Genomic DNA, 12,267 nt, shown 5'->3' on the forward strand with positions numbered 1-12,267 from the left:
TCATTCAAGTCTTGATATAATAAAAATATTGTTTTCTTCTATCTGTAAACTCTCATTTGCATATTTGGGACGTGGATATGTTTTCGATCACCATGCAGAATTCATCAAATCGGTAAAATTCTTGCTATTCATCTCGGGCCATTAACTGTGTAGTGGCCATAATGCTGGCAAGAAAGTGTCAGCGGCCACTATTGAAAGTTTATACTCCGAAAAAGGATTATTTTTTTTGTTCCAACAAAGTAATGAAAAGTCTCGAGGTGGGAGAGGGAATTGTTTGCCATCTTGTACTAGGCATCCTTTAAGTAACAACAGCGGCAGTCACAGTATTCAGGTTGAGGCTGGCTGATTCTAGGAACTGGACAGTGATTTTGATGCTCTTTGACTCTGAATCCAAAGGAAAAAAAAAGTCATGTTATGATGGATTGATGAGCAACATCAAGAAGAAAGAAAAATCAGTTTTACGACTTTGTATTTTGATTCTGTTCTGACTCATAACTCAGTAGTCCTCACCTGTCCTTGGGAAACATTTCACCGCAGTGTGAATTCCAAATCATCTTGTGATTCTGAATGGTACACCGTGGGACATGGTTCTGGTTAGAAATTGGCCATGGAATGGGGATTGGAGAAAGTGAAGAAAGACATGTTGAAGACAGTGAAGAAAGCCTGTGCAGAAGTCAAGGCAGACCTGGTTTCAAGACTAAGTCTACTATGTTACCTGTGGGGCGGCACTATTTCCTCACAGGTCAAACTACATTTGTTTGGTTAGAGAACAGACTTTGAATGTGTACTTAAGTATTGCACAAATATATTTGTTCTGGAATTACAGTTACTGGCTGGTAATAAAAGCATCCTCCTTCCGCGGGTTGGAGCAATGGATAATGTATTTAGGCTTCTTGTGCTCAGTGTCTGGACAGAGTAACAGACATTGTTTATTTTGGAGGATGATACAGGCTTTGACTGGAAGAACCCGGATACTCTCATGCTCAAGCTGTGTCATGATTAGAACACTTCCATTGTCTAGCCTTGTGGAAATCTCTTCCCCTTTCTTACCTCTTGGTGTACATTGGGAACTCAAATACGACATGACCGAGTCCCTGCTAATGAAAGGACTGATTATGTACATGAACAGAGAACGATGACAACCATTAGGAGAACTGTTTCAATTGATGCTGATGAAACTTGCTGGAATGAGGATGTCAGGAAGGTACCTGCTGATTTTCACGTCCTGTACAAAAGTTTGTTGTGTAAGGAAAAGGGAGACATCAAGCCGAAGTTGTTTGGTCTGACATTTGGCATGACATTGACATAGCCAAGTCCTTTTGATGTTTGTTTGGTTGGTTTTGTTTTTCAAGACAGGGTTTCTTTTTGTAGCTTTGGTGCCTGCCCTGAAACTTGCTCAGTAGACCGTGCTGGCCTTAAACTCACAAATCAGCCTGCTTCTGCCTTCTGAGTGCTGGGATTAAAGGTGTGCACCACCACCACCCAGCCTGATGCTTGTTTTTTGAGACAGGGTCTCCTACAACACAGCCTGGCCTCACACTATATAGCTAAGGCTGGTCTTGTGCTTCTTATCCTGCTGCGTCAGCTCTTGAGTGCAAGGGTTATCAATATGGGACTGACGTAGCCACATCTTAATAACATTCTTAGTTTTCATTATTCAAGGAACTTCATAACTGTTTATACTCCTCTCTTTTCTCTCTCTCTCTCTCTCTCTCTCTCTCTCTCTCTCACAGACACACACACACACACACAACACACACACACACACGCACGCACGCACGGACGCACGCACGCACGCATGAATGCCCATGTAGAGTTTAGAGTTGAACCTTGGGTGCCATATTCTATTAGTTTCTTCCCCACAACTTCATCCTTTATCCTTTACATCTAGGCTGACCAGGGAACCCCAGCAATCGTGCTGTCGCTGCATCCTCTGACCCCCCAACACCAGTGCTGGGGATTTGATCTAAGGTATCGTACTTACGAGGTGAGCTCGATCTACAGTCTCATATTTATGAGGTGAGCTCTTCTGTCCTCTGAGCCATATCTTCACCCCATCATTTTTCTTAAATGGACTTGGTTTTGTTGCACTGATTATTCTGGAATTAGCCTCAGAGATTTTTATTGGCTTAGCTTCTAAATCTTAGGATATCTGGGGTATCTGATTGGATCAATAATGTTTTTCCCACTTCCTAGTCTCTCGTGGCAGTTTATAAAGATTTCAGGAACCAAGTTTCCTAGTCTCTTATTGTCATTGACAGTCTGATTTAAAAAATATTTATTTGTTTTTATTTTTCCATGTATGAGTGCTTAGACTGCATGTATGTATATATGTATGAAAGTGCCTGTTACACTTAAAGGCCAAAAGAGGAAATCAGATCCCTTGGGATTGGAGTTAAAGACAGCTGTGAGCTGCCATGTGGATGCTGGGAACTGAACATGGGTCTGCAAGAGCGGAAAGTATCAGTGAGGCATCTCTCCAGTCCCAGTCTGTTTTATCTTTTAAAGAGTCACACTATTCTGCCACCTTCAATTTCCCGGGTACACAAATCACAAACACCTTCTAATGAGATGCTTACATTCTCACAGGCTCCATGACAATTTTTAATATTGAGTAATGTTTGACAATGTTTTCGTTTATTTGTAGCTTTTTTAATAAATGAAAATATTGCTAAACAGTTATTGCACCCATCATAAAGGAAATCAATTGATTCTGATATCCATAGAATTACAGTTGAACTCTTTAAACATGGATTTGGGGATAATTTTTAATGACTAAACATACAACCTTTCTCCCAATGCAATTCAATGTTACTCTTGGTAGAATCCATTTGGCCCATATATGTGTGAGTGAATATTATCTATCTTTGCTGAGATAACAGAAGGAGATGCTAGGCAGGAAGAAAAGGAATTAAGGGCCCCTGAAGACATCTACTTATCGGTCATGCTTTGAAAACTATGGCTATCAATACTTCAGTTTCCTCTGAGTCAAATGCTGTGATCAGAGGACAATAACATCCTGGTAGAAAGAAAGATTTTACAAGGAGACAGATTTTCAAAGGGAAAAATCTCAAAGCTGGTGGTACTGCTTAGAAAAGTTGCTGGTCTTCAATGACTAGCCTGGAAATAAATCAACAAAAGCCTTTCAGGAAGTGATAAGGAGCCCAAAGCCACTGTCACCAATGAGCCAATGATAGGGTTTTAAACTGGACCAAAGTTAACCAAGTCAAAAGGAAATGTAACTGCAACAAATGGTGTGACTTATCCATTTCTGACGTAAGTCTAACTAAACTAGACAGGGAAGGGACAAATGCTAAACCTGCCCTCCTTGTTGGCCCAAAATGGTAGATCACTACTTTCATCCAGTTTTTTACCCTTTCAATAAAACAACGAAAAAAAAATCCTTTGGGCCTCCAGTTCTCCATTGTTCCCAACCTGTCCAGGCAGATGTGCTTTCACTTATATTCTATTAAAGCTGTAGCTCATTTTTTTCTTTCTCTTCTTTTATCTCCTTTTCCCAAATACTAGTCCAATATCTAAGCACGCTTGCCCTGCCATTCCAGATATTCTCTGGATCTCTGATGACTTACCTCCACAGCTGCTCAAAAACTTCCTAATTTCTAGACACCCCCACTCTCTTTTTCTCATTTCCCCCTTCTCCTGGCAGCTTCCAAGATCCACCGTTTACCCAGCTCTCAATACATTTATCTTTGTGTTTCCTTGTGAGACTGTATTAAATTTTCTTCATCTGCGGATCTAAGAACCTGCTAATCGACCCCCATATCCTGTGGTTACAATACCGCACGGGACCTTGTGTCTATCTATAGGACTTCCTTTTTATATAATGCCTCTGGCCCTTCTGTCATCATTCTGTCCCTCACCACTGCCCCACCTTTGTTAATATTGTACACATCAGGGGGCAGTTACCCTTCTACTCTGTCTTTCTTTGCTATTGTCAGTATGTTTTTGACTCTGTAAAGATTGCTAAAGTATGAGAACTATACCTCAACCTATCCCTTCGATAAGTTGAGATTATCTAAGCCTAACTGGAACTGGAGTTGAAGTTTTTTTTTTTTTTTTTCTCCTTCCTTAGGCTTGCTCTTTGATAGACAGTGAATGTGGAGGATAGTGAGATGGGCATATCAGTGTGCAGGCACCAAGGAGGGACTGGTCCACTGAGACATATCCAGAGATTGCTCTTGGTATTTATCAGAAATGTGTTTTATGGTTGTTTTCAACCTGTTGCTTGCTTCCAGTAAATGGTTATCACAAAAGTCACATGCATATATTATTTTGGCCCAGGGGAAGGGAAGAGTACACAGTTTAAAATTAAAGCTATGCATTTAACTTAGATTGTGCAGCTGATTACATTAGATGTGCATGGCAAAGCTGGGTTGCTTTTATTGTTTTCTTAAAGACAAGGTAAACTTAAGCAGACTGAGTACATAGTGGGATGAGAAATTGAGTGCAATTGCTTTAAATCATCCCAGAGCATTTATTAACTTGGTTACAATACCTGACAAAATGTTAGTCTCTTTGAAGACAAGTAGTATTTTCAGAACAAATTCGTACCAAGAAAAAAAATCTACTCCCAGGTTTAGGGGGATGCAAACACTTTCAAAATATTTCAACACTACCATTGTAAGGTCAAACACACGTTTCAACATGATTTTCTAGTGCCTGCAGCTGTTCCCTAGAATAAATATAACTATGTTCTTCCAATGGCATTGGGCAGGATTAGTCATGTTTCTTATTTTCAGACTGAGGTTTAAGTACTGTGGATCTACCACTAGTCATCAACCCAAAATGTAAAACTTCAGAGAGTGGGCAACAGTGGATCCCAACACAGAACCACCATGTCTATAGCAATAGAGTTCACTAGTCTTGTAACTAACAGTAAGGTTCGATGAACCAATGGCAAGCAGGACCTTGCACAGGTGGACAGCAATGGATGCTGTTGTTTAGTTTTTCCTTACCTCAAGCAAACAAAACAAGAAGGAGAACTGAAAATAGTAAATGCAGTTAGTTATTATGCCTGAGTCAGAGGCCACTTGTAGCAACTCTTGGTGACCTTCAGGTTAAAGCAAACAGTATTAAGGATAAATACTTGTGTGTTGGTTGGCCAGAAAAGGCAAGCTTTGCTTCCATGCCCAAGGCCAGTGTCACCTTGAGGTAAAGGCAATTTTGAATCTCTTCAATAAAATGTACAAGGAACAAAGGTCCCTTATTCTTGAAGGGGTCTACTTACTTACACTCTATCTAAAATGCAGCCTTTCTCTCCCACTTTGAACTTTTGAAATTGCTGTTTATCTAATCTTTGACCTCAGAGTAATTCAATTTGTCTCCATGATACACCTTCAGATATTGTTAGTAATTTCTAAGGTCCACCCTAAATTCTCTCTTCTTTGAGAAGAGTTAGTAAGCGCTCCTCAGTTGACATTATTTTAAACTTTTCATCTGGAGAGTGCCGTTTTACTCTTGTGCTTTTGTGTTATTCCAGAGCAATGCAATGTTAACATCACACCTGTAACTCTGATGATGGGGTCTAATTCTTTCCTGTAATACTTCTAACTTGGCTTATGTATAGGCAAGGCCTACACTTTTTTTTTGATTTTCATCTTCTTCATGAGTTACTTCTTATTGTTGCTCTTGGTTCTGTCCTTTTCCTGACACCCCACATATAAAGAACCTCAACTTTAGCAAGTGAAAACAGTGAGCTGAAGTGAGTTTTTCCTTTCGTTCAATGAATTTTATAGGTACTTAATATGCATTAGGTGTTGGTGGAAGGAATCTATGAGTGAGTTTCATTTTCATGAAACCAGAGAGATCAGATAAGGAATAACGTCCATTTGAAGTCGAACTCTAAAAAGATAAGAAGCTTGACATTGTTGAAAAGAGACACGATTAAAAAGGGCTGTGAGATGGGAAACAGATGTAGTCTCTTGGAGACAGCCATCAGTCTTGAATGGTTCACCTGTTCAGTCTCTGCTCTGCATGTCTCCGTGAGGAAACATTAGATTGAGAGTTCTGATTGCTTTTTACTTATTGTCTCTAATAGAATAAACTAGACGTGACGATGACTTTTATGTCTAGAACCAAATAACATTGTGTGTGTGTGTATTTTGGGGTATCCACTCACTCTAACCACTCTTTGCAGAATATTTTATAAGTTTGCAAAAATACGATTGGTGGGATACAATCACACACTGGACAACAAAGTGCATGAAAAAAATCCAGGAGTTTTTTTATGTGCTCCTACCTGAAAATCTTCTGTGATCATTTCCACACATAACCAAACACATTTTTTAATGACTCTGTTCTTTTTTTTTTTTTTTTTTTTGCCTCTGCCCAGAAACCAAACAGCCAGTTTGTTTCTTGTTTACAGCAGATCCCCACAGCATCTCAGCCCCGATGATGTAATGGCCAACAGGTGCTTTTCAGACTATCACCCTCTACAGACAGTTCTTTTAGTTATTTATTTTTCCAGATGGATTGTGGAACCATCTGTTGAAAGATGAAGGCTCCTAGCACACTGCAAGATGACCACAAGACCAATTTGTGGGAAGGAGAGTGGACAACTCAAAGCCTGTCTGTATGACTGTGAATTAAGCTTCCCACTCAGGACTAAGCTTCTCCAGACTTACTGCAAAAATCCCTGGGAGCAGATAAGTATTAGAATTCATACATACATGAAAATTCAGAAACATACATGTGTATACATACACACACATCCACACTCTCAATACAACCATGTATCTGTATATCTGTCTGTCTATCCATCCATCCCTTTCTGTCTGTCTATCATCTATCTATCTATCTATCTATCTATCTATCTATCTATCTATCTATCTATCTATCTATCTATCTATCTATCATTTATCTACCTACCTGTGTCTTATTACTTACTCGGCACATTGCAGAAAGTTCAAGTAGACACACTTGATTAGCCCGTGACAGCTAATCAAAACACCAGAGATTCTTCTTATCAAACAAGGTTGGTGATTTTGCAGCAAATCGCAGACTGAAACCTCACAATTTGGTATTAGTCTTGATAATAAAAAATGCATTCAGTATACTTAACCCTTCAGAATACTACATCTGAGCCTGGCTTCTCTCAGCATGTGCTACAGTATGTATATAAGTCTAAGCTGTGTGATATCTGAATGAAAAAAAAAGAAATAAAAAGGAAAAGAGAGAACTTGGTTGCTCCTAGGTATGGTGGAAGAGGAAGTTATTGTAGACAAAAGGGAGAGCATAGGCAAAGACAGGGACATCTGGGAGAGACCAGAGTGGACATGAGCCGGCTGAACTGGGCCATGTGGGAGAGGGAAAAAAGTGGAAGGAGAAGGGAAGAGAGGGGATGGAGTCAGGAGACCAAAGGTACAAAAACGGTAGGTAACCAAAATGTCTGAATTATGTAGGGAAAAGTCTCTGTGTTAAGTGCAGCCTAGCCCCTGGGCTAGAGACTAGTTCAGGATAAAGGGCCAGGTATGCCAGCCATACCCTGTAACTGATAAGGACTGAGGGATGCTTGGAGAACCTGGAGGCCAGGTCAGCTATGATATGTTAAGCCTGCACCTCAATAGTTTGGTCCAGGTTTAAGTCCTAACAATATCAACTTGCTCAAAGTCTGTTTTATTCTTAAGATACATGTGGAGAGAAAGAGGTGGAGAGAGAGGGGGTAGAGAGAGACAATAAAAGTAAAACTTAGAATAACTACATGGGAATACTTTAATACTATCACAGCATTGTTAAATGAACAAGTCAAACCATTTTAAGTTGGGCATTGCCTAAAAAGAAAATAAGTATTCTAAACTTCTTCTCATATTTTACGTTTATCTGAATGACCACATAAACTTTTGTTTTTTCGTTTTCATAAACAAAACTTTTTTTTCGATTCTGTGGGCTTTGGAACATTGAAGGAAGAACTGTGAACTTGTGCGTTTTTCACGAATTATCACAGGAAATCAATAGGCTATTGAATGTAAATTTAATTATGTCAAACACGAACATAACCTTAATAAATGCTTCCTGCTGCTGCTACTGGGACATTCTTGTTGAACGTGGAATCAATCTCCTGCCTCTTTTCTTCTTATGGGTACAGTCTTTCTCTATTGTAAATCTTACTTTCATGAATCTCCTGAAACTTCTCTTATCTTACTTTTTCTGAATGCCACAGGTCATTATTGGTGATGGAAATCAATTATGTCAGACCTTTTGTAAGTACCTCCCACCCAGCTTTTCACCTAGATCTCTGTCTCATTCCAGATGCTCTGTTCCCTAGCCAGTCAGGAATCCTCTTCAATGATTAACTAAGTTCTCAGCAGGAACAGGGAAGTTTTCCTACTGTGAAACACAAGTGCTTATGAAAAAAAAAAAGGAATTTATATGATATATAGACACCAAAGAATTCCGAAGATAAAGATTATGATGTATGTCTAGGGGCAACGATTAACCATGAAGTTGCTAAATTTTAAATAAAGAAACACAGGAGGAGCAGGGAGCAAGCACAGCTGGACTGTAAATAGGAGAATCAGCTGCAGACAGTTAAAGGAGATGCCTGCCCTTCAGGCCCTGCCACTTCCGACCAGCCTCTTTCTCTCATCCTTGATGCACACACAGTGTGTGCTTCCAGACTCTACCTGGCTTTGTTCTACCGTGTGTATTTCTGTCAGGCATCCTGACACATTTTACAGGCACTACACAAAGCTGGTCTGTTTAACCTTATTGTCAACCCTGCTTTTGTGAATGTTCCCATTTCCTTTGAAAACATCACCATTGTCCCATGGTGTTACGCTTGCTCCCAGGCCTGGCAAGGATGTTATGCAGCCAGACATTGCTTTCCAAATGTACATTTTGTCTGTGTCCTCCTGGTTCCTTTTCTACCACTGTGCTCTATTCCAGCATTATCCCTGCAAGTTAGTCAGGATGGTTTCTCTGACGTTTGAGAGGCTATGCCTCTAATGGCCTAGAGAGGCACAGGATCTAAGTAGATGTCTTGTTTCTGCTAATCGTTGTTCTAAATCTTTCTCTTAAAGGTCATCCTTGTCTAATAACCAAGTTAACTAAGACATGATGAATCAATTTCCAAAATTTTGACTAGTTATATTTTTACTGGCAAGTCCCTAGTTCAGACCACTACCAAGTGATTTATATTTTGTCATTAAAAGTAGATGTTTTATTACATTGGAAAAATTTTAGATTTACAGAATAATAAAAAATACACACCATAGCGTAATTTACCGTGGATATGACGTGCTTCTATGAGTTCTCTGATAGACAGCAACCTAGAATTTTAAACTAAACAAAACATTTCCTTCCTGAGCTTCTTGTTGCCAGAATATTTTATGAAACCAGGATATCTACCAACACACATATATTCCATGGCTGATATTTCATTAGGCTCAAGCTTCTGTAGCTGTGCACTGCTTAAATTCTCACCTCATATCATCTTATGAAAAATAAAGACAGCTTTCCTGCCCCTGTTTTAGGATGTACCATTCTCATTGATGAAGTGAGTCCCTTCCCCAAACCCACTACCATTCCTGTCTCCCCTCCTCTCTTGTGTGTTTGTTTATACCCACCTTCTCAGCTGCACTGCTACTCTATGCCGGCCAGAATATTGCTAACACATGTTGAATATCATAAATCAAGCAAACACACCTATCTAGCACCTCATGCATGCATCACATTTAATTTACTCCTGTCAACAAATCCGTGGAGTAGAGTCAATTACAGATGATAAAACCCAGGTCCAGAGAGGTTAATAAGTTACAGAAAGTCAGGCAGAAATAGATTTTGAGCTTGGTTCTGATTATTTAAAATTCACATTCCTGGTCTGTGAATTGATTCCCTTTGTATAGCACTTTCTGAATGACATGAAAAGATTTCCTGTTTATAGCCCCAGTTTGGTTTCCAAAGAGCTTTCCTGGGCTTCACACTAACGTTTCTCAGAATACTATCTTCTTCAGATAAACCGTGTTTTACTGTTAAACTCCTGCTCAGAGAGGTTGTTTTCATAACCCACCTCACTATCGGTACATCTGTGTCTTGAACTAGCACCTTCTAGGACAAACCTGGACTGGTACCCACATCGCTATCATACTTTCCTGTTGTGGGAAAAAAGCATCCTGAAGCCTGTATCTTCAAAGGGCTAAGGCTCTCCAAAGATGCCTCCAAACTCTCTTAGAGGAAGACAGCCACATGGGCTGCATTCAGGATCCCGGTGTAAGAGTCAGACCAGCATATTATTGTTTTCTCTGTTTCTATGGAAATCTGAGAAATCTCTGTACTACAGTGTTGGCACTGCTCTCTGGTTATGTTCCATCCTCCCACTTTGATCTTTAAATCTTTCAAGGATGGCCCAGTCTTCAAACCAATCAATGACTCTCTGTTATGGTAAGGCTCTGAGATGCTGGACTACCTCCTCTTCCACACTCTCCCAAGGGTGAATTCCAGTGCACACATCCCGCTGGTTGCCCACAGTATACTTACCTACATCAGCTGTGCCTGGGCTTTAGAACTTGGCGTCTTGGTGTTGTGTTGGGCATCACTCTCATCATCCTATTTTAGCACCATCCTCTAAGAAGGCGATCTCTCCTTTCTGAACCCCAGGCCCCTCATCTCTACCAAGACAAACAATGTGAGCACACACCTCCCAGGGGTGTTGTGAAGATTTAGGGATGTAACTCTGGGGAATGTTTAGAAATATATCTAATAGAGCAAAAAATTCAGCATGGCGACCACGATCATAGGTATTAGTATTTTTATTAGTGTTACATACCATATACTTGGACTGTACTAACCATCCAAAAAGGAAGTCATTTATTTTCTTGAGTTTCATAGTACTCGTAAAGAATATGACTTCAATGAGGTGACATGCATAATCAAGACCAACTGAATAAAGTACCTTGTTGTACTGTGCTATTCCTTCGTCCAAAGTCTTTCCTTGGGAACACTCGTCATCATGTGACCGGTTTGTGGTAATGTTTGTTCACAGGTATGTGAATGTGGTCTGTGACTCTCTCTTACTAGTGCTGTTTTCTAACTCCCTGCCCACTGCGCGCGTGTATGCGTGCACACACACACACACGTAATATATGTGAATATATATTCTGTCAGAACATTCCCCACAATTACTCATTGCAGTACCTTGAAGTCTTAGAGCTATGATTTATAGATGGGAGGCTGCAAAGAGAAACTGGATACTGTTACAGCCTGTGGTCACCAGAAAGCCTGCTTATATTTATCTTGGTGTGACAGAAGGCTCCTGATGGCACCCGCGCTGTCAACTACCTGGAGTCACTGTAAAAACCAGGGCTAGAATCTTCGAGCTATGCGGCAACAACAACTGAACTGACCACTCTCTCTGCACCCTCTTCACTCACTTCCACAAGTCACTGAATGCAGTAAGAGTTTCTAAGCTTTCTGGTTTGCTTCAGAGAGTGTCTCTTTTGTGTGGACTTATCTCAGAAATAGAGCAAAATCTAAAACCAAAACAAAAACACTTAAAAGAATTTAATAATCTTCCATTTTTAAATTGCTCCCTTTTGGCTTTATGCTTTATAATCAATTTCTAACTACAAGACTATTACTTCTTTTTTTGTTTTGTTTTGTTTTCAGCCAAGTTTATTAAGTGCCAATGAACTCACCACTTGCCTATGCAATGCATACCTCTGTGTATATCCCCTGTTACTTTTTTTGGAAAGAAAGAAAGGCAAAAAAACTTGAAGTATGGGGGGGGGTCCTAGTTAGGATTACTATTGCTGTAATGAAACACCACCAGTTTTATCCCATGCTTTTTCAGTCACAGTCCAGCTGGCCTTGGTGAGCTCCCAATAGATCAGCCCCACTGTCTCAGTGGGTGGGTGCACCCCTCGTGGTCCTGACATCCTTACTCATGTTCTCCCTCTATCCACTCCTCATTGGGACCTTGGGAGCTCAGTCCAGTGCTCAGTGTGGGTCTCTCTCTCTCTATCTCCATCCATCACCAGATGAAGGTTCTATGGTGATATGGAAGATATTCATCAGTATGGCTGTAGGATAGGGTCATTTCAGGTTCCCTATCCTCAGCTTCCCAAGGGACTAACTGGGGACATCGCCTTGGGCTCCTGGGAGCCACTCTAGGTTCCAGTCTCTTGCCAACCCTAAGGTGGCTCCCTTAACTAAGATATGTGCTTCCCTGCTCCCCTATCCAACCTTCCTTTATCCCAATCTTCCTGTTTCCACAAGTTCCCCCAATCCTCCCCTTCTCACTTTTCTCTCCCC

General features: G+C 40.4%; 1 protein-coding gene across 1 annotated transcript in view; it reads left to right on the forward strand.

The window, feature by feature from the left end:
• Window positions 1-1,031: 1,031 nt before the first annotated feature.
• Window positions 1,032-12,267, forward strand: part of Scgb3a2 (secretoglobin family 3A member 2) — a 23,802-nt gene continuing 12,566 nt past the window's right edge. Inside the window, exons 1-2 of the mRNA XM_050131185.1 lie at window positions 1,032-1,204; window positions 1,892-1,987. Of these exons, the coding sequence (XP_049987142.1) occupies window positions 1,136-1,204; window positions 1,892-1,987 (165 nt within the window). The 5' untranslated portion in view covers window positions 1,032-1,135. The remainder of the gene's footprint in view (window positions 1,205-1,891; window positions 1,988-12,267) is intronic.

Source organism: Alexandromys fortis, unplaced genomic scaffold (assembly GCF_014885135.2).
Source record: "Alexandromys fortis isolate MF-2015 unplaced genomic scaffold, M_Fortis_MF-2015_v1.1 scaffold_368, whole genome shotgun sequence".
Taxonomy (NCBI): domain Eukaryota; kingdom Metazoa; phylum Chordata; class Mammalia; order Rodentia; family Cricetidae; genus Alexandromys; species Alexandromys fortis.